Source organism: Heptranchias perlo, chromosome 4 (genome assembly GCF_035084215.1).
Source record: "Heptranchias perlo isolate sHepPer1 chromosome 4, sHepPer1.hap1, whole genome shotgun sequence".
NCBI lineage: Eukaryota > Metazoa > Chordata > Chondrichthyes > Hexanchiformes > Hexanchidae > Heptranchias > Heptranchias perlo.
Genome location: NC_090328.1, coordinates 55,971,277 through 55,996,124, shown reverse-complemented (window position 1 = coordinate 55,996,124; position 24,848 = coordinate 55,971,277). Strand labels below are relative to the sequence as shown.

At 41.7% G+C, this 24,848-nt stretch overlaps 1 protein-coding gene across 7 annotated transcripts in view; it reads right to left on the bottom strand.

Annotated features, from left to right (window-relative positions):
• The window catches only part of apc (APC regulator of WNT signaling pathway), a 264,075-nt gene that overhangs the window by 115,722 nt on the left and 123,505 nt on the right, over window positions 1-24,848 (bottom strand). For 4 of the 7 annotated variants that reach the window (XM_067982952.1, XM_067982953.1, XM_067982954.1 and 1 more), the window contains one exon: window positions 22,838-22,996. The exons of 2 other annotated variants lie outside the window; for them this stretch is intronic. In XM_067982952.1, the coding sequence (XP_067839053.1) occupies window positions 22,838-22,978 (141 nt within the window). In that variant the 5' untranslated portion in view covers window positions 22,979-22,996. Of the gene's footprint in view, window positions 1-22,837; window positions 22,997-24,848 lie in introns of those variants that run through there. One more of the 7 variants, XM_067982958.1, reaches the window with a different exon arrangement.

Below are 24,848 nucleotides of genomic sequence, written 5' to 3'. Positions count from 1 at the left end.
GTCATTGGTTGGTTCCGAAGCAATAGATTACTGTCAAACATAGCACGAATATATACGTTGTTTTTATAATTTTTACGCATTTGCAATTTTTGTTTCTTTAAACAAATGACATTAAATATAGATTTTCTCACCCAACAGTATATTAACTTAGCAGATATGCAGCATTTGGCCCCGATACCATTTCAATTTTGACTCTCGTCCCTCCCCCAAAGTCTCCTGTCCAAATCCAAAAGTATCTCCTGGCCCCCAAAAGGCATCACCGCTTGAATTAGTGATCATAGTAATGGTGCCGCCGACCAATGAGATAGCAAGCCTGCAATCCCTCTGGAAAGCAATTTCTGGTTCACCAAACCCTGGCCGGTACACACATGCTGCAGAACCGTGCTTTGGATGATGGTCTGTAAATCCAGAGCAATTAATAACCCTGACAACCATACGTCATCCACTCTTCAATGAGACAGTGTACTGGCCTTTTTGCCTGCTGAGTTAGTCGAGGTTCCACTAAGATAGTTTTCCAGCAGCCATCTGTTCTTTCCCACCACTATTAAGGTAACTTTCTAGCCTCGGTCCCTCACCCCCTTCCCACAAGAGATTCTTGCCCTTGATCATCCCTACCCCTGTTGATAGTTCCCTGTGTCTACCTACCGCCCTCTCCCTACCCCCACGTTGAGCAATTTGACTGGCCTTGGTGCAGTCAGTTTGCAATACCACCCCAAGTCCGTTTGCTAGTATGTTCTCTCTCTGCTCCCCCCCCCCGCCCCCCGCAATTGTTTGCAGTTTCCAGTCCACCCCACACCCTGCTGAGATTCCTTGCAAGCCTTGACCCCTTCTCCACACCCTGTTCCCCTCCTCTCCACCTATTCCTTCCTCTCTCAACTCCCATCCTCCTCTCCCCTTTTGGTTCAATTATCCCCCACACCTTGTAAACCTACCTGTCTTGAAAGCTGCACTTGGTCTTGAATCCTTGTGTGGAAGATCAAATATATTTTTGTATTTTATCAAGTAGAATTAAAAACATTTTTTTCAATCTATCTAAACGTACACAAAGAGGTTGAGGATAGGCAGAGAGGCTGTGCTTGGGGATTGGGAGCCCATGAAAATTGTGGTTCAATAGGTTTAAGTGCATTAAAAGAATACTTAGTCTCTTTTCTTCTTTTCAGGTATAAATAATTAAAACAAAACCAATTTTTTGCTGAAAATGGGACAATTTTATATATGTTCTGGTGAGGTGTCCCACCCAAGATATTAACTTAGTTTTTTTTCTCTTTTATATGCTGATGACCAGCTGTGCATTGTCAGTTCGTTCTTTGTTTCAGTTTCCAGCATTCAATTTTTCTTTTTGGCTCCACAATACTACATCCACTTCAGAACTTTGAGTGAATTCATGAAAATTCAACATAGTTCTGCATCACCAACACACAATGCAAGGTACCAGTTATTGGATGTCAGCAATTCAAATACAAAGCAATGTGCTCCTGTTCCTAATCGAGGACTAATAATGGTCACTTCATAAATACTGGCAACATTCAAATCTTCAAAATAGGTTAAAAACAGTGTACCTTAATTAAAATAATTAAAACTATTATTTTAATAGGAAGTTTTAGCTAATCAAAGTGCATTACAAAATACACATTTGTAGTTAATTCCTGACCTGCCAGTAGATTTGCCAGAACAACCACTTTTAATTGTGTGCTCAGTCGGCACACCAGACTTGCTGGAAGTGTTGTTCCCAAGATAACATCTGAAGCAGTTGCGTACTTTGAATCTTTGCCACATGTTGGTAAGCTTCAGAGTAGAAACTGTTTCGGGAAGGCGCCCTACATTAGAACAAATATAACTACCTAATTAGCACTTTTTATGCACGAATAAAATACATATTTTATGCAGAACGAATGGGAGCAAAATATGGATAAAAGTAGCAGGAAATTTTGAGGCCCAGCAAACTGGTTAATTTTTGAAAAATGACTCTTGCTCCTTGGTTTACACTGCAATAAATCGTGTGGATGCTGATTTTTAAAAAAAATTATATAAAAACAATATTTTGTCACCATTCTTGCCATGTAAAATCAAGTTATTTCCCCTCTTTTTTCATTGGCTGTTTATTAAATCGCCAGAAAAGCTTAAGGTGATAATTTTTGTTAAATGTAGTCCTCTATATTGACAAAAAACATATACCTACAACTGAGACCAGTTGGGGCTCTCTCTCTGCTACGCTGCTTTGGGATATCACTGCCAGGAAGCTTCCCATACATGCCACAGCAGCTCCGTTGCAACTTTATACTGGCCTGAGAGATGCCCAACCTTGAAAACCATGCTATAGATTGCGGATGCAGCATATGCTTTTTAAACTACAAAATAAGGCGGTATGTTGATGAAAAATTACTTGTCCCTAGACTTGTCTTCCCCATTAAACTTCTCCACACAGAGAGGACCCAACATCAATTCTGTTTTACTCAGCAGGGTAGAATCTTCCACCCAGTATGCAGTTGGTGTAGCACTAGAACCACCTATTTTGTAAAAGAAAAAGCTTTGAAGCAGAAACTGTGAATGCAGCAAATGAAAGAAAAAAGCCACATTTATCTTAAAATGCCTGAGGTCAAATACAGCACTGTTATGCAAATAGTTACAAGATTAATGTACTGCTATTATATCATCAATATAATATCTTGATTGTAACTTGCTAACCAAAAGAAACCAGTATGTTGTACTGGTAGCAAATAAAGGTTCAGAAACTCGATAACGGCACTAACAAAGTTATTTCGCCTGACAGCAGACAAACGGAGAAGAATCACTTAAATTCAACGAAGCATAAACCAAATTTGTACTTAGTACTCAAGGGGAATGCCAAGAGAGTTGAAATGCAGTATAAGGGACAATAACTTATCAGCACTGGGAGTTGTCCTGGGACCTGGAAGCAATGGGAAGGGAACATAGGAACAGGAGTAGGCCATTCAGCCCCTCGTGCCTGCTCCGCCATTTGATAAGATCATGGCTGATCTGTGATCTAACTCCATATACCTGCTTTTGGCCCATATCCCTTAATACTTTTGGTTGCCAAAAAGCTATCTATCTCAGATTTAAATTTAGCAATTGAGCTAGTATCAATTGCCGTTTGCAGAAGAGAATTCCAAACTTCCACCACCCTTTGTGTGTCGAAATGTTTTCTAATCTCACTCCTGAAAGGTCTGGCTCCAATTTTTAGACTGTGTCCCCGACTCCGAGAATCCCCAACCAGCGGAAATAGTTTCTCTCTATCCACCCTATCTGTTCCCCTTAATATCTTAAAAACTTCGATCAGATCACCCCTTAACCTTCGAAACTCCAGAGAATACAACCCGAATTTGTATAATCTCTCCTCGTAACTTAACCCTTGAAGTCCAGGTATCATTCTAGTAAACCTACGCTGCACTCCCTCCAAGGCCAATATGTCCTTCCGAAGGTGCGGTGCCCAGAGCTGCTCACAGTACTCCAGTTGCGGTCGAACCAGGGTTTTGTATAGCTGCAGCATAACTTCTGCCCCCTTGTACTCTAGTCCTCTAGATATAAAGGCCAGCATTCCATTTGCCTTCTTGATTATTTTCTGCACCTGTTCATGACACTTCAATGATTTATGTACCTGAGCCCCTAAGTCCCTTTGGGCATCCACTGTTTTTAACTTTTTACCGTTTAGAAAGTACTATGTTCTATCCTTTTTTGATCCAAAGTGGATGACCTCACATCTGTTTACAGTGAATTCCATTTGCCACAGTTTTGCCCATTCACCTAATTTATCAATATCCCTTTGTAATTTTATGTTTTCATCTACACTGCTTACAATGCCACCAATCTTTGTGTCATCGGCAAACTTAGATATGAGACTTTCTATGCCTTCATCTAAGTCGTTAATAAATATTGTGAATAATTGAGGCCCCAAGACACATCCCTGCGGGACTCCACTAGTCACATCCTGCCAACGTGAGTACTTGCCCATTATCTCTACTCTCTGTCGCCTTTCGCTCAGCCAATTTCCTAACCAAGTCCGTACTTTTCCCTCGATTCCATGGGCTTCTATCTTAGCTAACAGTCTCTTATGAGGGACCTTATCAAATGCCTTCTGGAAGTCCATATAAATAACATCCATTGACATTCCCCTGTCCACTACTTTAGTCACCTCTTCAAAAAATTCAATCAGGTTTGTCAGGCATGACCTACCTTTCACAAATCCATGCTGGCTCTCTCTGATTAACTGTAAATTCTCGAGGTGTTCAGTCACCCGATCCTTAATTATAGACTCCAGCAATTTTGGGGCCTGGGGGTACTGGGTTCTGGGACCTGTGTGGACTGAAATGGGAGCCCCTGGGTCGAGGAACACAGTATATAAAGTCCTGCAAACACTGGAAGGGGAGTCCCAGCATCTGGAAGCATGGAAGGAGAGGGTTCCAGTGTAGGGGCACTTTGGAAGTGGTCCCATGTTTTGGAGGTGGTCCAATGTTTTGGAAGTGGTGCAAGTGAGGTCCCAGGATCCAGGAATGGACAGCAAGTCCTGGGAAGTGGGCTTCAGGCCTGGGAGAACTTGAGTGGGCTGTCCAGCAGAATTGTGTATGTGGGGGGGGGGGGGGGGGGGGGTGGGGGGAGAGGGCGTCCAGCAGAGTTTGCAAGCCATGAGGAGGAGGTCGAGGGGGCCCCAGGAGAATGAAGGCTAAACTGTCCTTGGCCTCTTTTGGATCATCAAGCTTCCCCTCACTGTGCTACTACCTGTTAGCTTCTTCCCCCAACTTGTCCAGGGTCTCTTTTGGACAGTGAGGCACCTCTTACTGCTTTCTCCGTCGTCAGTCTGTGCCTGCCTAAGTACTTAGTACACTATTAGATGTATAAGACGGCAAGTGCACTTTTAATAAACAAATTTAGATAACCAAACAAAAACTACCTCATAAAATGCTCAAATGTTCATTTATGCAGCTTTATATGAAAAAATTACTTTTTTGATGTTCCAAAAATAGTTTGCTGTCTTTGCCAGAAGAGAATGTTTTTATAAACCTGAATTTTGATCCAAAGTAAAGAGGGGGATAGCTTGCTGTGGTTGACACAGAGGGCCAATCAGGAGAAGCCCAATAATTCAAATTCACCTTCTAATTAGGTTTAAACACCTGGGAAAACAAATTGATGGAAACTGGACTCTTCCATCAAGAAATACATTCTTGATAAACAATCTGTAAACTTCTCGTCAAACAATAATTAAATGAGCGATTTCAGGGCATGTTTACTTATAGCAATTAAACACTGTTGTCTTAAGAGGACTGGACAACTTAAACACAGCTCCATCTTAGCAACAGAATAGTGTTACATTGTGCGTTACATAGTATATTCTGACTACGTACCATGCAACTTACTGTGAAAAATACAGCAGGATATCCACTTGTATGTAGAGAAATTTATAATCCAAGCATCCCTTTCTCTCAGGACAAATTGTTGGCACAAAGTAATAATGACGATGTCTGTTAAAGTTTGCAATAGCTGATTTTGGAAAATGTTATGTTAGTTTGATTCATTCTTTAGATGTGGGCATCTGGCAAGGCTGGCATTTATTACCCATCTCTAGTTGCCCGAAGTGGTGGACATTTTTCTGGAACCATTGCAGTCCATGTGGTGAAAGTGCTCCCACAATGCTGTTGTTATTCTTAGTAGCATTTTTGATACAACTGAGTGACAATCGTTCAGTTTTACTGACACCAACTTTTTTTTATATTTTCAATTAAAAAACTTAATTCAAGTTCTCAGTCTGCTATGGTGGGATTTGAACTCATGTTCTCTAGATATTTTAGGCCAGACCTCTGTATTACTAGTCCAGTAACATAACCACTAATACTGGCAAATGGATACTTGATGCTGTTAAGATTTCTGGACCAGATTGAAATACTCATTACTTCCTCTCAGCCGTAGAGTGAGTGAGTAGGACTGAAACTGATAGAATTGTGGGAATTCTGACCTCAAGAGCCATGTTTTAATTGTAACTGGACAGAGAAACAAAATTACTTGATCCAAGGACGACTGTGCTTAAAACTGGAATTCCAACAGAGGGCAGCAGATCTCCAGTAAAAACAAAAATGCATAAGATTTTCAGAATTATGAATGGACTATGCATTATCATATTGTTTTTCAAGATCTATGAAATGACTGAAAAATACAAATCAACATCAAACAAAATTACAATAAAAGCTATAAAAATATATTACTAGTCCAAAAAGTATTGCTGCATTTTCTTAATTTGTGTAAGTGTGAGAGGGAGAGTGAGTGAGCGTGCGAGAGAAAAAAGCACACGGGATTCCTGGGCTTTATAAATGGAGGTATAGAGGACAAAAGTATGGAAGTCATGATGAACCTTTATAAAACACTGGTTCGGCCACAACTGGAGTAGTGTGTCCAGTTCTGGCACCGCACTTTAGGAAAGATATGAAGGCCTTAGAGAGGGTGCAGAAGGGATTTACTAGAATGACTCCAGGGATGAGGGACTCCAGTTACGTGGATAGACTGGAGAAGCTGGGGTTGTTCTCCTTACAACAGAGACGGTTGCGAGGAGATTTGATAGAGGTATTCAAAATCATGAAAGGTCTCGACAGAGTCGATAGAGAGAAACTGTTCCCATTGGCGGAAGGGTCAAGAACCAGAGGACATAGTTTTAAGGTGATTGGCAAAAGAACCAAAGGTGACATGAAGAAAAATGTTTTTTTTAAAAACACAGCTAGTAGTTCGAATCTGGAATGCACTGCCTGAGGGGGTGGTGGTGGCAAATTCAATCATGGCCTTCAAAGGAAAGAATTTGCAGGGCGACGGGGATAGGGCGGGGGAGTGAGACTAGCTGGATTGCTCTTGCATGGAGCCAGCGCGGATTTGATGGGCCAAATGGCCTCCTTCCGTGCTGTAACCGTTCCATGATTCTACCTTTCAAATTAGAAAGTATGAGCGTGTGAGAGAGTGTGATAGCAAGTGAGTGAGTGCGCAAATAAGAGCTAGCGAGAGAGATTTTATGAGAGGGGAACATAGAAACAGGACTGGGCCATTCAGCCTCTCGAACCTGTTCGCCCATTCAATTAGGTTATGGCTGATCTCTAGCTCAACTCCATTTACCAGCCATGGTTCCATATCCCTTAATACCCATCACCTAGCAAAAATCTATCAATCTCAGTTTTAAAATTTTCAATTGACCTAGCCTCAACAGCTTTTTAGGGAGACTTCCAGATTTCCACCACCCTTTGTGTTAAGAAGTGCTTCCTGACATCATCCCCAAATGGCCCATAGTGTGTGTGAGTAAAGTAGATGGGTGAGTGAGTGAGTTCCTCCAGCCTCACAACCCTTCGAGATCTCTGCACACCTATTGCGCATCACCTATTTTCATCGTTCCACAACTGGTGGCTGTGCCTTCAGCTGCCTAGGCCCTAAGCTTTGGAATTCTCTCCCTAAAACTCTCTGCCTCTACCTCTCTCTCCTCCTTTAATTTGGTCCTTATGATTGCTGTTCCCTAAATATTCCCCCACTGACACTTGCTCCACTTGGCCCGCCTCATTCCCCAGAACCAAGTCCAGCAATACCTCCTTCCTCCTTAGGCTGGAAACGTACCGGTAATAATAAGGGGCAAAGAGCGGGAGGAATTTTTGAAGTGTGTTCAGGAGAACTTTCTTCACCAGTGTATTTCTGGCCCAAAGATGCATTGCTGGACTTTTCCCCATTAGTACAAGGAACAATATTCTAGAATTATTTAAGATTCAAGAGCAGATTGACTAGGTGGATGAAGGAAGAGGGATTGAAACGAATGGGAAATGGGAGGGGGGGGGGGGGGGGGAAATAATATGATTGGAACTATTTGCTCACATGGAGGGTAAGCACGTACACGGACCGGTTGAGCTGAACAGCTTGTTTTTATGTTGTAACATCTTTGTAGTTCTATGTATCTATGGGGGTAACACTGGATAACCCCCAAAAACGGGCACTGGGATCGTGGAGCATGATTAACCCGTACCCATTGTTGCGATGCGGGCAACACGCAACATTTGTGCTGCCTGATGATTTCTGATTGCTGCGTGCTGCCAGCACTACCTGCGCTATTGAGTGGCTGCATGCACCAGCAGGGGGCCCTGATATCAGGAGTGGCTAGCACCACTTAAAGGCAGCCTGCACCTCTTAAAGGGGAGGTGTACTGTGGCTGCAGGAAGTGCTTTAAGTCCATTGGGAAGTAAATCGTGCTGGACTATAGTGAAGAGTGGTGATGAAGGGAACTCTGGAATTTTTAATGAGCAACAACTTGGCAGCTCAAAGTTTATGGGACTCCTATATTTTCAAAATATAAAATACGGTTCTAAATGGAGATCACAAATCGCACACGTAAAATAGAGATGTAGAGGTGCCATCCGTATGTTTAAAAACGGTTTTATTATAAAATATTGAATAAAGGCTTCACAAAAATGCATTCCACATCCTCCAATCCGCACGCCAGAATCCACCAATCTGTCGATCTGAGTTTGTACAGGGCCTGCGAGAGTGCGTGCACCAAGGTTCTCTGATAATGCACTAGAGGCCTTGATGCAAGAGGTGGACAGAAGGAGGGGCAACCTATATCCGCGGCGGGGGCTCGAGGCCCTCCAGACATATGCTCCCAAGGCAGTAGCGGACAAGATCAATGCCAGTATCATAGCACCACGAACATGGATGCAGTGCAGGAAGAAAGATGTTCAATGATTTATCATGAGTAGTGAAGGTGCATGAATTCAAGTTTCAAGTGGCATATCGTACCAACTGTACCACCAGCCACATCTACCGCCCCACAAACGGCACTCCCCATCACCAAACTGGCAACAAACTCTTTCAATCAGCACTCAACTCTTCCAATCAGATACTTCATCTCACCCTCACACATTACCACTGTTGCAAGCCTACAACTCACAGGTCACACACACTGACAGCTATTCAATCAGGACAGCCACATTACCCAAACATAGAATCATGGAAGGAGGCCATTTGGCCCATCGAGTCCGCGCCGGCTCTATGCATGAGCAATCCAGCTGGTCCCACTGCCCTGCCCTTTCCACATAGCCCTGCACATTTTTTTCGTTTCAAGTACTTATCCAGTTCCCCTTTGAAGGCCATGATTGAATCTGCCTCCACCACTCCCTCAGGCAGTGCATTTCAGATCCTAACCACTCGCTGCGTAAAAAAGTTTTTCCTCATGTCACCTTTGGCTCTTTTGCCAATCACCTTAAATCTATGCCCTCTGGTTCTTGACCCTTCCACCAATGGGAACAGTTTCTCTCCATCCACTCTGTCTAGATCCTTCATGATTTTGAACACCTCTATCAAATCTCCTCTCAACCTTCTCTGTTCCAAGGAGAACAATCCCAGCTTCTCCAGTCTATCCACGTAATTTAAGTCCCTCATCTCGGGAAGCTTTCTAGTAAATCTCCTATGCACCCTCTCTAAGGCCTTCACATCCTTCCTAAAGTGCAGTGCCCAGAGTTGAACACAATACTCCAGTTGTGGCTGAACCATTGTTTTATAAAGGTGCATCATGACTGCCTTGCTTTTGTACTCCATGCCTCTATTTATAAAGCCCAGAGCCCCGTATGCTTTTTTTAAACCGCTTTCTCAACCTGCCCTGCCACCTTCAACGATTTATGCACATACACCCCCGGATCCCTCTGTTCCTCCACCCCTTTTAGAATTGTACCCTCTAGTTTATATTGCCTCTCATTTTTCCTACCGAAATGCATCACCTCGCATTTTTCAGTGTGCCACGTGTCCGCCCAGTGTCTATATCCTCTTGAAGTCTATCGCTATCCTCCTCACTGTTCACTACCTTCCATGTTTTGTGTCATCTGCAAATTTTGAAATTGTGCCCTGTACACCCAAGTCCAAGTCATTAATATATATCAAGAAAAGCTGTGATCCCAGCACTGACCCCTGGGGAACACCACTGAACACCTCCCTCCAGTCCAAAAAATAACCGTTCACCATTACTTTCTGTTTCCTGTCATTTAGCCAATTCTGTATCCATGTTGCTATTGCCGCCTTTATTCCATGGGCCACAATCTTAATAACAAGCCTACCATGTGGTACTTTATCAAGCGCTTTTTGAAAATCCATATACACATTAACTGCATTGCCCTCATCTATGCTCTTTGTTACCTCATCAAAAAACTCTTGTCAGGTTAGCTAAACACGATTTGCCTTTAACAAATCTGTGCTGACTTTCCCTAATCAATCCATACTCTTCCAAGTGACTGTTAATTCTGTCCCAGATTATCGTTTACAAAAGTTTCCCCACCAAGGTTAAACTGACTGGCCTATAGTTGCTGGGTTTATCTTTACACCCTTTTTTGAAAAAGGGTGTTACATTTGCAATTCTCCAGTCCTCTGGCACCACCCCCGTGTATCTAAGGATGTCTGGAAGATTATGGCCAGTACCTCCGCAATTTCCCCCCTTACTTCCCTCAGCATCCTAGGGTGCATCCCATCCGGACCAGGTGACTTCTGTATTTTAAGTACAGCTAGCCTTTCTAGTTCTTCTCTTCTTTCTCAATTTTTAGCCCATCCAGTATCTTAACTATATCTTCCTTTACCGAGACTCTGGCAGCATCTTCTTCCTTGGTAAAGACCAATGCAAAGTACTCATTTAGTACCTCAGCCATGCCCACTGCCTCCATGAGCAGATCTCCTTTATGGTCCCTAATTGGCCCCACCCCTCCTCTTACTACCCGTTTACTGTTAACATATCTGTAGAAGACTTTTGGATTCCCTTTTATGGTGGTCGCTAGTCTATTCCCGTATTTTCTCTTTGCCCCTCTTATTTCCTTCTTCACTTCCCCTCCGAACTCTCTATATTCTGCCTAGTTCTCACCTATCATATGCCGCTTTATCTTATTCTCTATCTCCAATGTCATCCAGGGAGCTCTACCGTTTTCCCTCGTTGGAATGTACCTTGTCTGTACCCAAATCATCTCTTTAAAGGCTGTCCACTGTTAGATTGGCAGGCAAAACTGTAATTTATGATTCCAATTTACCCGGGCCAGATTGGTTCTCATCCCACTGAAATTGGCCCTCCTCCAATTGAGTACTTTTACTTTAGTGTGGTCGGAGTCCTTTTCCATAGCTATTCTAAACCTTATGATACTATGATCGCTGCCCCCTAAATGCTCTCCCGCTGACACTTGCTCCACTTGGCCCGCCTCATTCCCTAGAACCAAGTCCAGCAATGTGTCTTTCCTCGTTGGGCCGGAAACGTACTGGTCGAGAAAGTTATCATGAACACATTTCAAAAATTCATCTCCTTCTCTGCCCCTTATATTATTGTTATTCCAGTCTATATTTAGGATAGTTGAAATCCCCCGTTATCACTACTCTATGGCTTTTGCATCTCTCTGTAATTTCCCTGCAAATTTGCTCCTCAATATCCCTCCCACTAGTTGGTGACCTATAGAATACACCCAGTAGTGTAATGGCACCTCTATTGCTCCTTAACTCTAGCCAAATAGATTCTATCCTTGACCCCTCCAGGACATCCTCTCTCTCTCCAGCACTGCAATATTCTCCTTAATCAATACTGCCACCCACCTCCTCCTATATTTCCTGAATACCTTGTATCCAGGAATATTTAGTACCCAATCCTGCCCTTTTTTGAGGCAGGTCTCCGTTATTGCCACAACATTGTATTCCCATGTGGTTATTTGTGCCTGCAGCTCACCAACCTTGTTTACCACGCTTCGTGCGTTCACACACATGCACCGCAAACCCGTCTTAGACTTGCTTGTACTCTTCCCTCTTGGTCTGACCCCAACTAATACCTTACTTTTTTTTAAACTCGAGGGCTATCCTTCTCTCCTGATCCTTTGTGCCTCTTGTTTCCCCTTTCCAATGCTACATCCTGGTGCCCATCCCCCTGCCAAATTAGATTTAACCCCCCCCCCCCACAAAGCACTAGCGAACCTCCCCATGAGGACATTGGTCCCAGCTCCGTAGAGGTGCAATCCATCCGGCCTGTACAGATCCCACCTCCCCCAGAACTGGTCCCAATGCCCCAGGAATCTGAAGCCCTCCCTACTGCACCATCTCTCCAGCCACACATTCATCTGTCCTCTTCTCCTATTTCTATACTCACTAGCAAGTGGCACCGGGAGTAATCTGGAGATTACTACCTTTGAGGTCCTGCTTGTTAATCTCTTTCCTAACTCCTTAAACTCTGCCTGTAGGACCTCATCCCTCTTTCTATCTTTGTTGTTGGTACTGAAATGGACCACGACCTCTGGCTGTTCACCCTCCCCCTCCAGAATGTTCTGCAGCCGCTCAGATATCTTTGACCCTGGCACCAGGGAGGCAACATACCATCCTGGAATCGCGTCTGCGGCTGCAGAAACGCCTGTCGGCTCCCCAAACTATGGAATCCCCTATCACTGTTACTCGTGACCTTTCTCCTCACCCCCCCACCCCGCCCACAACGGAGCCACCCATGGTGCTCTGGTCTTGCCTCTGGCTGCACTCCGCAGAGGAACCCCCACCCCCAACAGTATTCATACTGGTTAGAGAGTGAGACGCCCTCAGGGGTCCCCTGCACTACCGACCTGGTCCTCCTAGTCTGTCTGGCCGTCATCCAGTCCCTCTCTGCCTGCACTCCCTTAAGCTGCGGGGTTACCACCTCCTTAAACATGCTATCCACGTAGCTCTCAACCTCGCGGATGCACTGCAACGATGCCAGCTGCTGCTCAAGCTCCGAGACCCGGAGCTCAAGCTCCTCCAGCTGACGACACTTCCTGCACCTGTGGTTGTCCAGGACACGGGAAGCGACCTGGAGTTCCCACATGGCACAGGATGCACAGTCCACAGGTGTGAGTTGCCCTGCCATGCTCGATTTATTAGATTAACTAAACTTACAAAAATAAACGAAAGACACGCACCAAAAAAAGAAACATCTTGCAGGACACTCACCAACACACTTCCCGCTTTCTTGCGGGAGAAGGTGACGCATAACAGGAGACAGCAAGTGGCAGTGATTCCATGGAAGATGAACCTGCTGTCCTCACTCAGGCTCACAGCATTCCTGTCCCACCCCTGCCACTCTGCCAGTGCCCTTGCTGTTGCCTATCAGCTAGCCAGCCCATTCCCTGTAGAGTGTTGAAACTTTATTACAGGATCAGGAGTAGGCCATTTAGCCCCTTGAGCCTGTTCCGCCATTCAATGAGATCATGGCTGAACTGTGACCTAACTCCATATACTCGCCGTAACCTCATATCCCTTAAAACTTTGGTTAACAAAAATTCCTCAATCTCAGATTTCAAATTAATAATTGAGCTAGCATGAACTGCAGAAGAGTTCCAAACTTTTACAACCCTTTGCATGTAGAAGTGTGTCCTAACTTCACTCCTGAAAGTCCTAGCTCTAATTTTTAGGTTATGTCCCCTAGTCCTAGTATTCAAGTATGGGAGGCCTCCAAGAACAGGTATAAATGCATCAGCAGCCAGAAGTAATAATCCAGCAACTAACCTGTAACTCCTGCATGACCCCTTTAAATAGCACTGGTGTGGGGTCCTCCGTGCCATTTAAGACCTGTCCAGCTGTGTGAGGTTAAGACAGTGTGTTGGTTGGAGCGTGGAGTTCCAAAATAGCAGCGATCTCTTTAAATTAGCATTGTGCACTGATTTACATCATAATCTCCCTACTCTACATGCTGCCGCCGTTCATTAGGTGACCACCGTTACCAAGATGGCATCCTACGCACGTCACGCACTTGTGGGGACATCTCGGATGCCATTTTCAGGGCTTACGTACCCGTGTGGCGCATACAGAATGGGCAATACATGGCCCAATTTAGTCCCCTATGTCTCTGCTCTTCGGAACTCTCTCCCAAAACCATTACATTTTGCTATTTCGCTCCCTTCCTTCAAAAGATTTTATTAAAAAAAAACTCCCTGGCAGTATTTTTGGCATTGATCAGAGTTTTTCCTTCCCCCTGCTTTGTAAAGCACTCAGACATTATACTACATGATCAGTGCTTTAAAAATGTACAATATGTATATTACCTATTGATATGGCAAAATACTGAAGCCATTTTACACACTAAATTTCTGTGACTGCAAGTAGCTTCTGTTCAATTCTTTAGATATACAAAAATATTAATGCTGAAAGTAAAATCCAGTCCAATCTTCCACAGCTATGGAAAGTTTAAAAAAAGTCAATAACACCGTATTAGTGAGGATTACAGCGAATTTTCTGAAAAATCTAAAAGCCTTTAATCATCGTGTTTTAAATTCAGTGAAATTGCTTTCAATTTCAATCCTTTAATGTCTGATAGTGAGGGTTGCACCAGTATTCCAGGCTATTGAATATTTGACTCTTAACCACAAGCCTCAGGCTGCCAATCACTAGATTCAATTACAATTTTGCTTATTCTCAATAGGAAAGATGTTAACAGGGGGAAAAGATGAGAGTGAGAAAAAACTATCAAGGACCGGCGGGATTGGAATGGATACCGGGTTGTTCTTCCAGCCGGCATGGACACGATGGGCCAAATGGCCCCCCTTCTGTGCTGTATATTTTCTATGGTTCTACCAACGCACCCTGCTGTTAAATAGAAAGAAAGAACCTACATTTACATAGCGCCTTTTATGACCTCAGGACACCCCAAATGCTTTACATCTAATTAAGTACTTTTGAAGTACAGTTACAGTGTAATGTAGGAAACACGGTATTTAACTGTAATACGCCAGGCTCCTCAATGTTTTACGTCCGTCCATCAAAACTTCCGTTTGAATGAAATTCGGCCCACAAAACTGGCCATGACCTCGGCTCTCAAAATGCGAGTATTCTCCAATTGGGATTGTTTTGGGGGGGGGGGTCGTCTCAACATTGTGTCCAGATTTTCAGGCACAGCAGGAAACGAGTAATTTTTCTGATCTTTTAATTGCAATTCAGTGTTTTGAAAAAAATTAACCTCACTTAGACCGCTCTGTATTATCTGTGTCTCTGAATGCATTTTTATGGCAAAATTTAAGTTACATTAAAAACTGATACGCTACCCCAATTGCAGGTTCTAAAAAATGCTCTGCCTGATGTGCATGAACGATGGTGAAATGAGACTCAATGAAGAAATATAATGGTGTGGGTTCGGCGTTTCCTTCGGTCTCGATTGTTTACGTTGACTTATGCCCATTTTAAATTTGGGCGTATTCTAGTGAGATTGGGAAGATACTTGTGTGTAACTTGAAATCGGCAAAATGGGTGTATCTTCCAGCACAATTTCGGGTGCAACTTCTGGGTTGTGCCCAAGAACGAAAGTCTACGCCATGAAGCATAACATGTGAACAAAGTGATTTCAGCTAATGTTGTAAAATACTGTACCAATCAACTCAGCATTATACTGCTTCAGTCCCCTACTACACGAAGAACGTGTATGTTCATATATTGAGTTCTTTCTGGTAACGAATTCAGTAGAAATGGAAAATTCAGAAGGAATCAACGTTACAAAAACAGCAACTTGAACTTATTGCACAAAAATCTAAGCTTATAATGTTGGCATTGTACTGATTAAGTTTCAACAGATAGAAAGAACTTGCATTTATATAGCTCCTTTCACGTCCACAGGATGTCCCAAAGTAATTCACAGTCGTGAAGTACTTCTGAAGTGTAATTATTGTTGTAACATAGGCAAGTGTGGTAGCCAATTTGTGCATAGCAGGGTCCCACAAACAATGAGACAAATGACCAGATACTCTGTTTTACTGATGTTGGTTGAGGGATGAATGTTGGCCAGAGAGAACTCCTACTGCTTTTCTTCGAATAGTGCCATGTACATCCACCTGCGAGGGTAGACAGGCCTCAGTTTAACATCTCATTCAAAAGACAACACCTCCGACAATGCAGCACTCTCTCAGTACTGTACTGAAGTGTCAGCCTAGATTACATGCTCAAATCCCTGGAGTGGGACTTGAAACCCATGACCTTGTGACTCAGAGGCAAAACAGCTACCACTGAGCTACGGCTGACATAACTAACATATACAAAATTCTCTCCACAAGCTCTAGGATCTCTCGTCAAATGGAATGATTGAAATAATAATTCAATTTTTTTTGAAGTATGGTCAAAAAATGGACAAGGACTATACTTTCTTTGCGAAGTGAATATTGACACCATTGTGTGTCAGCCAATGAGTTTGAGGCGGGACAGGACTTACAGCAAACAGTCCATTTACTCAGCAAACAGCGTCTATTTAAACAGAATCTCTACAAACTACAGCAAACAGAACACATGACGTAAACTACAGTAGAGCTTCCCGATAAATGCAGGATTATTTTTCCAGCAAAATGCAGTGAGTGGAGGATAGTTACATACTACAAATTATCTGCATAAAATCAATCCCAGTCACTTACAGCAGTGCGGTCTCCAGGCGTGATTGACGGGGGAATTACCCAATCATCTCCATTCTAGCCGGGACTCATGGTGTCACTATATGCAGCCAAAATTGTAGTACTACTGACCAACAGCAAAGAAAGTGTAAGCAGCCACCCTGTCAAATGGTATGAAAGGCTAACATCTGTTTACCACATGTTTAAACAAGCCAGTTGCTTTTAATTGTAATGTTAGTTTAGGTCAGCTTTGTCAAAAAGCAGTTTTTAGTGCTATTCAATCCCCTCTAAACACTAAGTAAACTGCATGAAGAAACAGTTGCACGGAGAGAAGAATTTAGCATTAATAATGGAAATGTAACTTTTCCTCAATGCAAATGTGCTTAGAATAGCAGCCTCATTGGTAATAGAGGAGAAAGTGGAATTTGTATAGATTTGAAGGGGAACAAAAGCAATTTTTAAACAGTAGGGTGCTACATGTTATATTAATCAAAGGCTATGTCACGTGAAGAGCTTTAGAAAAAGAACAAGATGAAGCTAATTAATCCCTGCCTTCAGTACCACACATCTTTCCAGCTGCTCTGGTAAAGCGGTGAGAAAACTATGTCCATGGTCCAAAACCTGTCACTGCTGCTCTATAGCTGGCCATTAGAAAGTGCACAAAATTTGCCCAGATGCTGTCTCCCTTCATATAAGGAAACAGCTAGACTTCACTCAAACTGTCATCCAACAGCAAGAATGAGATCAGGAGCCTGCTGTGAGCAATTCCTGATTCCAACCTTGTGGTCCATCATTCGATAATATAGCATGTTAACATTCAGCGCTGGTGCCATATTAATAAAAGAAATGTACAGCACATAAAAAATGAAGTTCTATTTTTAAAATGAGCCAAACAAAATTAAATGACACTGAAAACAAAAAGTATTTACATAGTGCCTTTAACACAGAAAAACATCTCAAGGCGCTTCACAGAAGCGTAGACAGACAGAAATGTACTTTGTAGCATACAGTTGGCACAATTTTAACTACGATTAATACTGTAACTGAATCCGATTTCTCAGACTAAAATTACTATAACTGATTTTAGTAAAATTAAGCTTTTGTATCGTTTCACTAAAACAGAGGTGAAGGATTCAAAATGCTTTTGGTTGAGTTATATTATAATAATTCCCATGAGACTTTAAACAATGAATACTGTGCGACAGGACCAGATACAATGGCATATAATGAATAATGCATTACATTACTCTGCATGCCATACCTCATATATTAAGTGTCTGGAAGCAGATGTGAAAATGGCTATCCCATCACAAATTACCAACCAGTATTTTTTTAAAAAATTGCTCCTTTAGATATGTAAGCACCAAACATAAAACTGAATGCTAATTTATGTATCTTTCAATTGAAAATGAAGATTCCTTGTACGAAGAAATTACAAAAATCATTTTCATGTTAACTGTTTCTTTCACATGCATAGCTGACATAGGTTTTAGAGACACTCCCATCACACAGCAAGCATTAGAATTGCTATGACATAGGGAATTTAAGGAATATGATTAAATTAGAATATTACTCCCACTTCGAAAAATACAGGTACTACATTAGTGCTCTTATGAGCGGTTATTACATGCAAATACTTAAGATAGCTATGATCTTTAATAAATGGACCATAAAGCACACAAACACACAAAATGCATCATATAAGCTGGAAAAAATAATTTTTCAAACAGAAAAAGAAGCGGTCGATCCAAGAACAACGGCTTAAAAAAATTTAGTGTTGCTAAAAGAAACATCAGTCCCATTATGATACGGTTACTAATCTAGAAACCAAGGACAACAAAAGGAGGAAAGCCATTTGTACGCATCTCAGCCTTTTCTTTCCGGCGTTGCGTGACTGCCAGTAAATTAGCAAAGATGGCTGAGAAACCTTTTCAGCAAGCTTTCTTCTGCTTCACTGCTTTAGCCTAGAGCACACCAGCTGCCACTTATGCAATGTGGGATCACATAATATAGCTTGTCAAACTATTATATATTGAATAAAGTAGGTCTTTATATTTTTCTATAATTTCTGATAGTTATTTAATCCAACTTTGTAATGACCTACATTTAAAAAAAATCCACGTTCATTTACTATAACTATTCCTTGGACACCACAACTAAACCATTTCATATAAGCAACTTGACATTTTTAGCCCCATGTCCTCTGGAAGGGTCTTAAGGCCTGAAACATCGACTGACTCCTGTTTTTCCACAGATGTTGCCCGACCTGCTGAGTATTTCCAGCTTTTACTGTTTTTGTTTTTTAAATTCTTTGAATTAAGTATAAAACCTTAGAAATAAGCATAGTCTGGTCTGGTTTATTTTAATTTTCAAATAATATATTCCTCTAACAAATTACCCCTGGAGACAATAAGAAATCCATTTCAAGGTAAATTTTAAGAGCCTATTTTTTAAAAAACAGTTACAATATTTAAATTTGAATGCCACTTTTTTTTTTAAACATTGCCATTCTGCAGTCTTGTAATATTGTCAGTTGACTGACTGCTATTTTTCTCATCACAGTCCATAGTGGGGTTAACTGTCAAAATATACTTATGTTTAAGTATGACATTCTCATGGTGACAGATTACAGGGTTCAAAGTTGTAGCTGTAAAATCATACAGTCTCCAGGCTGGAAAAGTCTTGTAGTTTGCAAAAGTTTCTCGACGGGACAGGGTAGATAGAAACTGCCCATTTCCAGTAGTTGAGGGGTCAAGAACGAGGGGCCATAGATACAAGATTAAATTAAGAGATTTTGAACGGAGGAGGTTGAATCACCTGTTTATTGAGTTAGAAGAATGAAAAGGCATGATTGAAATGGTAGGTTTTCATAAGACATTTTAAAAAGTTGAGAGAGAGAAAATGAGAGCGGGGGGTTCAGGAACCAAATACCAGCGAGTAGGACTCATATGGCTGAAAGTTCTGTTAAATGATAGTGGAAAGGAGAGGGCTAGGATTCACAGGAGGCCCAAGCTGGTGGAAAAGAGGACATAGGCATTAGAAATGACAAGATCACTCTCCTCCATTCCCACTCACTCCCTGCAAGGGCAGGGGGATAGAGGCGAGAAGCCTCCTTCCTTCAACCTCAACCTCCTTCCCTCCCTATATATCTGCTTCCCTTGAAGAAGCTTTGGTGGTTTTCAAAGTTTATCTAATTAAAAAACAAATTAGAATGAGATTCGAAGCTGTCTGCCTGCTTTTTTTGAAATCTCTCTGTCTTTTTCAAGCACCTCTCTCTCAACCTATACCCTAGCCTCCCCCACTGTCAATTCCACTCTACATTCCCTCCCCCACCCCTCCATCCGCCCACTGCTCCCCCGCCCCGCCGTCCGCTCATCCCCCGCCCCGCCGTCCGCTCATCCCCCGCCCCGCCATCCATCCGCTCATCCCCCGCCCCTCCATCCATCCGTCCGTCCGCTCATCCCCCACCCCTCCATCCATCTGTCCGCTCATCCCCCACCCCTCCATCCATCCGTCCGCACATCCCCCACCCCTCCATCCATCCGTCCGCTCATCCCCCACCCCCCTCTCTTTGTATCCGCTTCCTTCCACACACACACACTTTCTCTCCAAATTCAACTCAGAGAATTACACATTTGGGTGAAAATCTCAAGTCAAACTCCAGGTTTTTGGGAGGGACAAAATCTGCACAAATGTAATTATTTAATACAATACAGACAGATAGCACTATTAAATTATTTGATTAAATTTTGAAGAAGTTCTGCTATGACACGGTCACTTTTCAAGACTGAAATGGGATATTATGGAGGCATATGATGATCCAGTACTGTCCCCACCACTTAAAATGTCGTTTAAAACGGGCAGTCGCTTATGTCGGTTAAAAAGGGGTAACCATCATCTATTTGAATTATCAATTTCAAAGTTGCATGCTCCCCGTTTTTTTTCTGACAGAAACAGAGGATACAAGATGTAATGATTAACTTAAAAGAAGATTCTCCTTAGCTGCTGCCAACTGATAACAGGGAAATCAAGGAGAAACTCGAAACCAAACTCAGATTTTTAAAGAAAGTACTGTCATAGCACTACCCCATTATCTCATGACTATTCTGATCCATACCCAGTGACTGTTCAGTCATCAAAAAGCTCTATCATAATACTCCATGGTTTTACAAAGAAGTTATTACAATTAACAAATTATCCATTATAAAATCAATACAAAATAGCTGTAATTTTATAAAATCAGAAATATAGTAGATTGGTAACGGTTGTTTTGACAACTGCTACTGAACAACCATCATATTGTTCACTTCTTCCCAAATGATTTCTAAACAGATTTTGTAAAACAAAAACAACTGACCAAGAAATATTTATTGGTTTTGAAGCAGCCCATTACTAATAGTAACAAAAGCACAGCTGTAAAATCCTTAAGTGTGGCAGCATATCAGCTGTACTTCTTGGCCATTGTGTTTTTCAGGCAAATCACATTTGCACAACTGCACCCGCTATAAGCGGTGAGGACTGTGCTAAAAGAAATGACTAAACAGGCTTTGCTGTTCGTTACTGGGTATGTTACTGAAAGCTTACCGATATATCAAGACAAGGATCGACACTCTTCAAGGTTTGGGGATTTGGGACTCATTCTTGAAAATGATCTAGGATATGAGAGCCAAAATAATCTAGGGTAAGGTTTAAAAAAAGCCAAAAACATTAGGACAGTAGAGAAATCAATTCTGAAGATGACAAAAGCATGGATTACGGTTCCAGCTGCAGCGGAAGTGAGGTTAAGGGCAGAGATGGGCATTGTTGCAGAGGTGGAAACAAATGGTCTTCGTGGTGACCAGGATACGTGTTTGAAACTCAGTTCAACCATTTCAGTCTTCCCAATGTTCAAATTGGAGGAAATGCTGGCAAGTCCATAACTGTCTGACAGTGTAGAGAATATCTCTCTCAAATTGGTGTCCCTAATGTGCTAACATGGCTGGTGATTATTTTTTTTCAAGATTATCCATGTGAGAAAGCCCTTAACCTCCACTCTATCTCCTAACATATACTTATACTACCACTTACGCGCGATTCTACTGGACATCAATGAACAGGCAATAGTGTAACTCTGTCAGGTGCTGATCTGACTGCAAAATGCAGTGGCACGAGACCCCTTGGAGACCTTCTGATACTTCATGCCTTTGACACTGTGTGGAATGTAACTTTACAAACTTAAGAACAACATTTTTGATGTTTTGAGAAAGTAGATATCCCCACCCTTGCTCTAAAAACACTAAAAATGTACTAGCTGGGAGTAAAGTTACGTGCATTTGTGTAAGCTCAAATGGCAGAGCTTTCTCCTAGCAGCCAGTATAAGAAACTACCACAGGAGGACGAGACAATATTTTGAAGTGGGCAGAATTATTGTAAATGAAATTCAATACAAATAAGTGTATGGTGTTATAAACTAGAAGGGAAAATGGGGGACATACTTGATGTATGGGGTCGAATTAACTAGGGGATATGCAAGCCATGAAACATAGAAAATAGGAGCATTCGGCCCTTCTCCGCCATTCAAAATGATCATGGCTGATCGTCCAGCTCAGATTAAGTGGACCCGTGAAGGGCCAGGAGATTGACCGTTACTATCTGAGGAATGAGTTGCGAAAAGGTTAGAAAAACTTGGGTTTCTTCAGCCTTGAAAAGAGGCAAGCGAGAGGGCACTTTTATAAAAGCATAAAAGTTATTAAGAATAGTTAATCTGACCAGTATTTCTAATTACATGACTGAAAGACAAGTGGATATAGGTACTAACTTGAAAATACAAATTCAGGACTGATGAGGAGCACTTCACATAAAGAATGATTGATAGATAGCTGGAATTGTCTTTCAGGTATGGTAATGAAGGCAAAAACTCAAGAATCCTTCAAAAGGTAGGATATATTGATGGTGAGACTAGATTTCTATGGAAGGAGGAACTACTCCCTCTATAGTTATGTGTGTAATTCTAGGCGGGCATTATGATAGCAGTCTTACAGGTGATAATTGTATTCTGCACTTATCAGTCTCAAACTGGTAGTACAAAATAACCACCGCTTCAGACAACATAACAGGCTGACAAATGTGCAGTATGTGGAAAACTGCAGGTACAATCTTACCATTCCTCTATAACACATTTTGGGAACTCCAACATCTATTTCACCAAGTGCCAGTTTAATCATGGATTTATCTTAAAATATGAGCTCCTCTTAACACTAGAATGTCTCAGATAGAAGCAGGAAAAATTGGAGCCTAACAGGCTTCAAGTTTGCTGTAATGAGGTCGGTTCTCAGCATCTTAACTACCGAGCTACACATAACAAAACGTAACCACATCAAATTATGTGATGTCTTGGACAACTTTTTCTAATGCCATATGCAGAATGCAGAACATACTGTAGGAAAAAGTCTGTCCGAGATGTAAAATGATCTTCAGTTTTACAGAAAACTGAAATGTACCTTCATGTTGGATGCCTCTGTCTCTAGTTGTGTCAGATGGTTTGAGTTGTCCTCTAACTCCTGTCGCAGATTTGAATTCTCCATTTTAAGTGCCTCTACCTGCTTAAGGAGCTGATCATATGAAGCTGATGATGCAGCCATCCTGAACTAGACACTGACCTGTTTAAAAAATACAAATACATTAGCTACACTTCTATCCTTGGAACATGGCTTGTTACAAAACTGACAGAGTTTACAGTGTGCCCATTAAAAACTGCACATTTCAGTTTCCAAGACTGTAAATTATTCATAACATTTGCCATATTATGATAGCGGATGCAACTTTTGGTTTAATTTCTTCCTGATGGTTCCCTTTAAATTGTAGTTTAACCTTTGATCTCCAATATTTAAATCACACCTAATATAATTGCACTGAAGGCTAGTTTAGAAAATCTTAAGTTCACTGTTACTTTTACAAGGATAACTATGCAGCCCAACATTTTCAAATTTCTGCCTCTCCACGTGCAGTCTGTATGTTATTGTATTGCCTCTGTGAAGCCATAGGAAATTAAGAAACCAAGGAACAAGAATAGGCAATTTTTGCCCATCCTTACCATAGAACATGTACAATCTACCTCATGATGGATTTTGCCCTATTGATTTAATCCACTCAGGAAAGTTCTGCACAAGTTCTACTTGATTCCCAGGGATGAGGGACTTCAGTTACGTGGATAGACTGGAGAAGCTGGAGTTGTTCTCCTTAGAGCAAAGAAGATTGAGAGTAGATTTGATAGAAGTGTCCAAAATCATGAAGGGTTTAGATGAAGTAAATAAAGAGAAACTGTTCCCATTGGTGGAAGGGTCAGGAACCAGGGACACAGCTTTCAGGTGATTGGCAAAAGTACCAAAGGCGACATGAGGAAAAATTTTTTTGTGCAGTGAATGGTTATGATGTGGAAAGCGCTGCCTGAAAGGGAGGTGGAAGCAGATTCAATTGTGGCTTTCAAAAAGGAATTGGATAAATACTTGAAGGGAAAAAATTTGCAGGGCTACGGAGAAAGAGCAGGGGAATGGGACTAACTGGATTGCTCTTACAAGGAGTTAGCACGGGCTCATTGGGCCAAATGACCTCCTGTGCTATAACCATTCTATTCTATGATTCCCAAAGATAATCAAGTAGAATTGCACAATGTCAATAAATCCACATCTACAGTATTCAACCATGGACAGATGCCCTCCATGGACAATCCCCATCAGCCAGTGCCACGAAAGGTCTTCGACCTGAAACGTTAACTCCGTTTCTTTCTCCTAAGATGCTGCCTGACTTGCTGAGCTTCTCCAGCATTTTCTGTTTTTATTCCTAGTTTCATTTTAGGTTCACTAATCTTGTCCCCATGTCCAGTGGTCACATGCACTTACAGTTCAAGTCAAAAAGACAGGTTATATCTAAATTACGTGTATCTGTCAGCATCTTAATGGGTCTGGATCTTTCTCCATCATCTTTTCAACAATAAAAGCAAATATTGTTCCAGAACCCTCTCCTCATATGCCCTAGAATCATTTTTTTGCTCTTTGAACTCTTCCAAAAAAAAACTTAAAATTGCACAGAATATTGCAGGTGTAGCTTTACCAGTGATCTGTACAAAATTAGAATGCCTAGTTTCAACTTATTGACTAATGCCAAGATACAGACTAGTATTTGATTCCTTTTGTTGATAACCACTCCACACCAACTAGAAAACATTGAGTTATCAATTGTCACACAAAAATTATGGAATAGGAAACATGTACCTTGTAAAGTACATTCATTTAGGATGGTTTTGCAAATTTTCTAATGGGCACATTTCAAGGTACATGTTTTCTATTCTATTAGACATTGGATTTATTTCCTTAAAAATCCATCCATCATTGCTCAGAATATCTGTTTAAAGTAGTCTAGATTTATTTGAATTAATTTTCAGCAATATCTATTCAGAGGGCTTCTCTCTTTCATTTTATGTTCACTAATCTTGCCCCCATGTCCAGTGGTCCA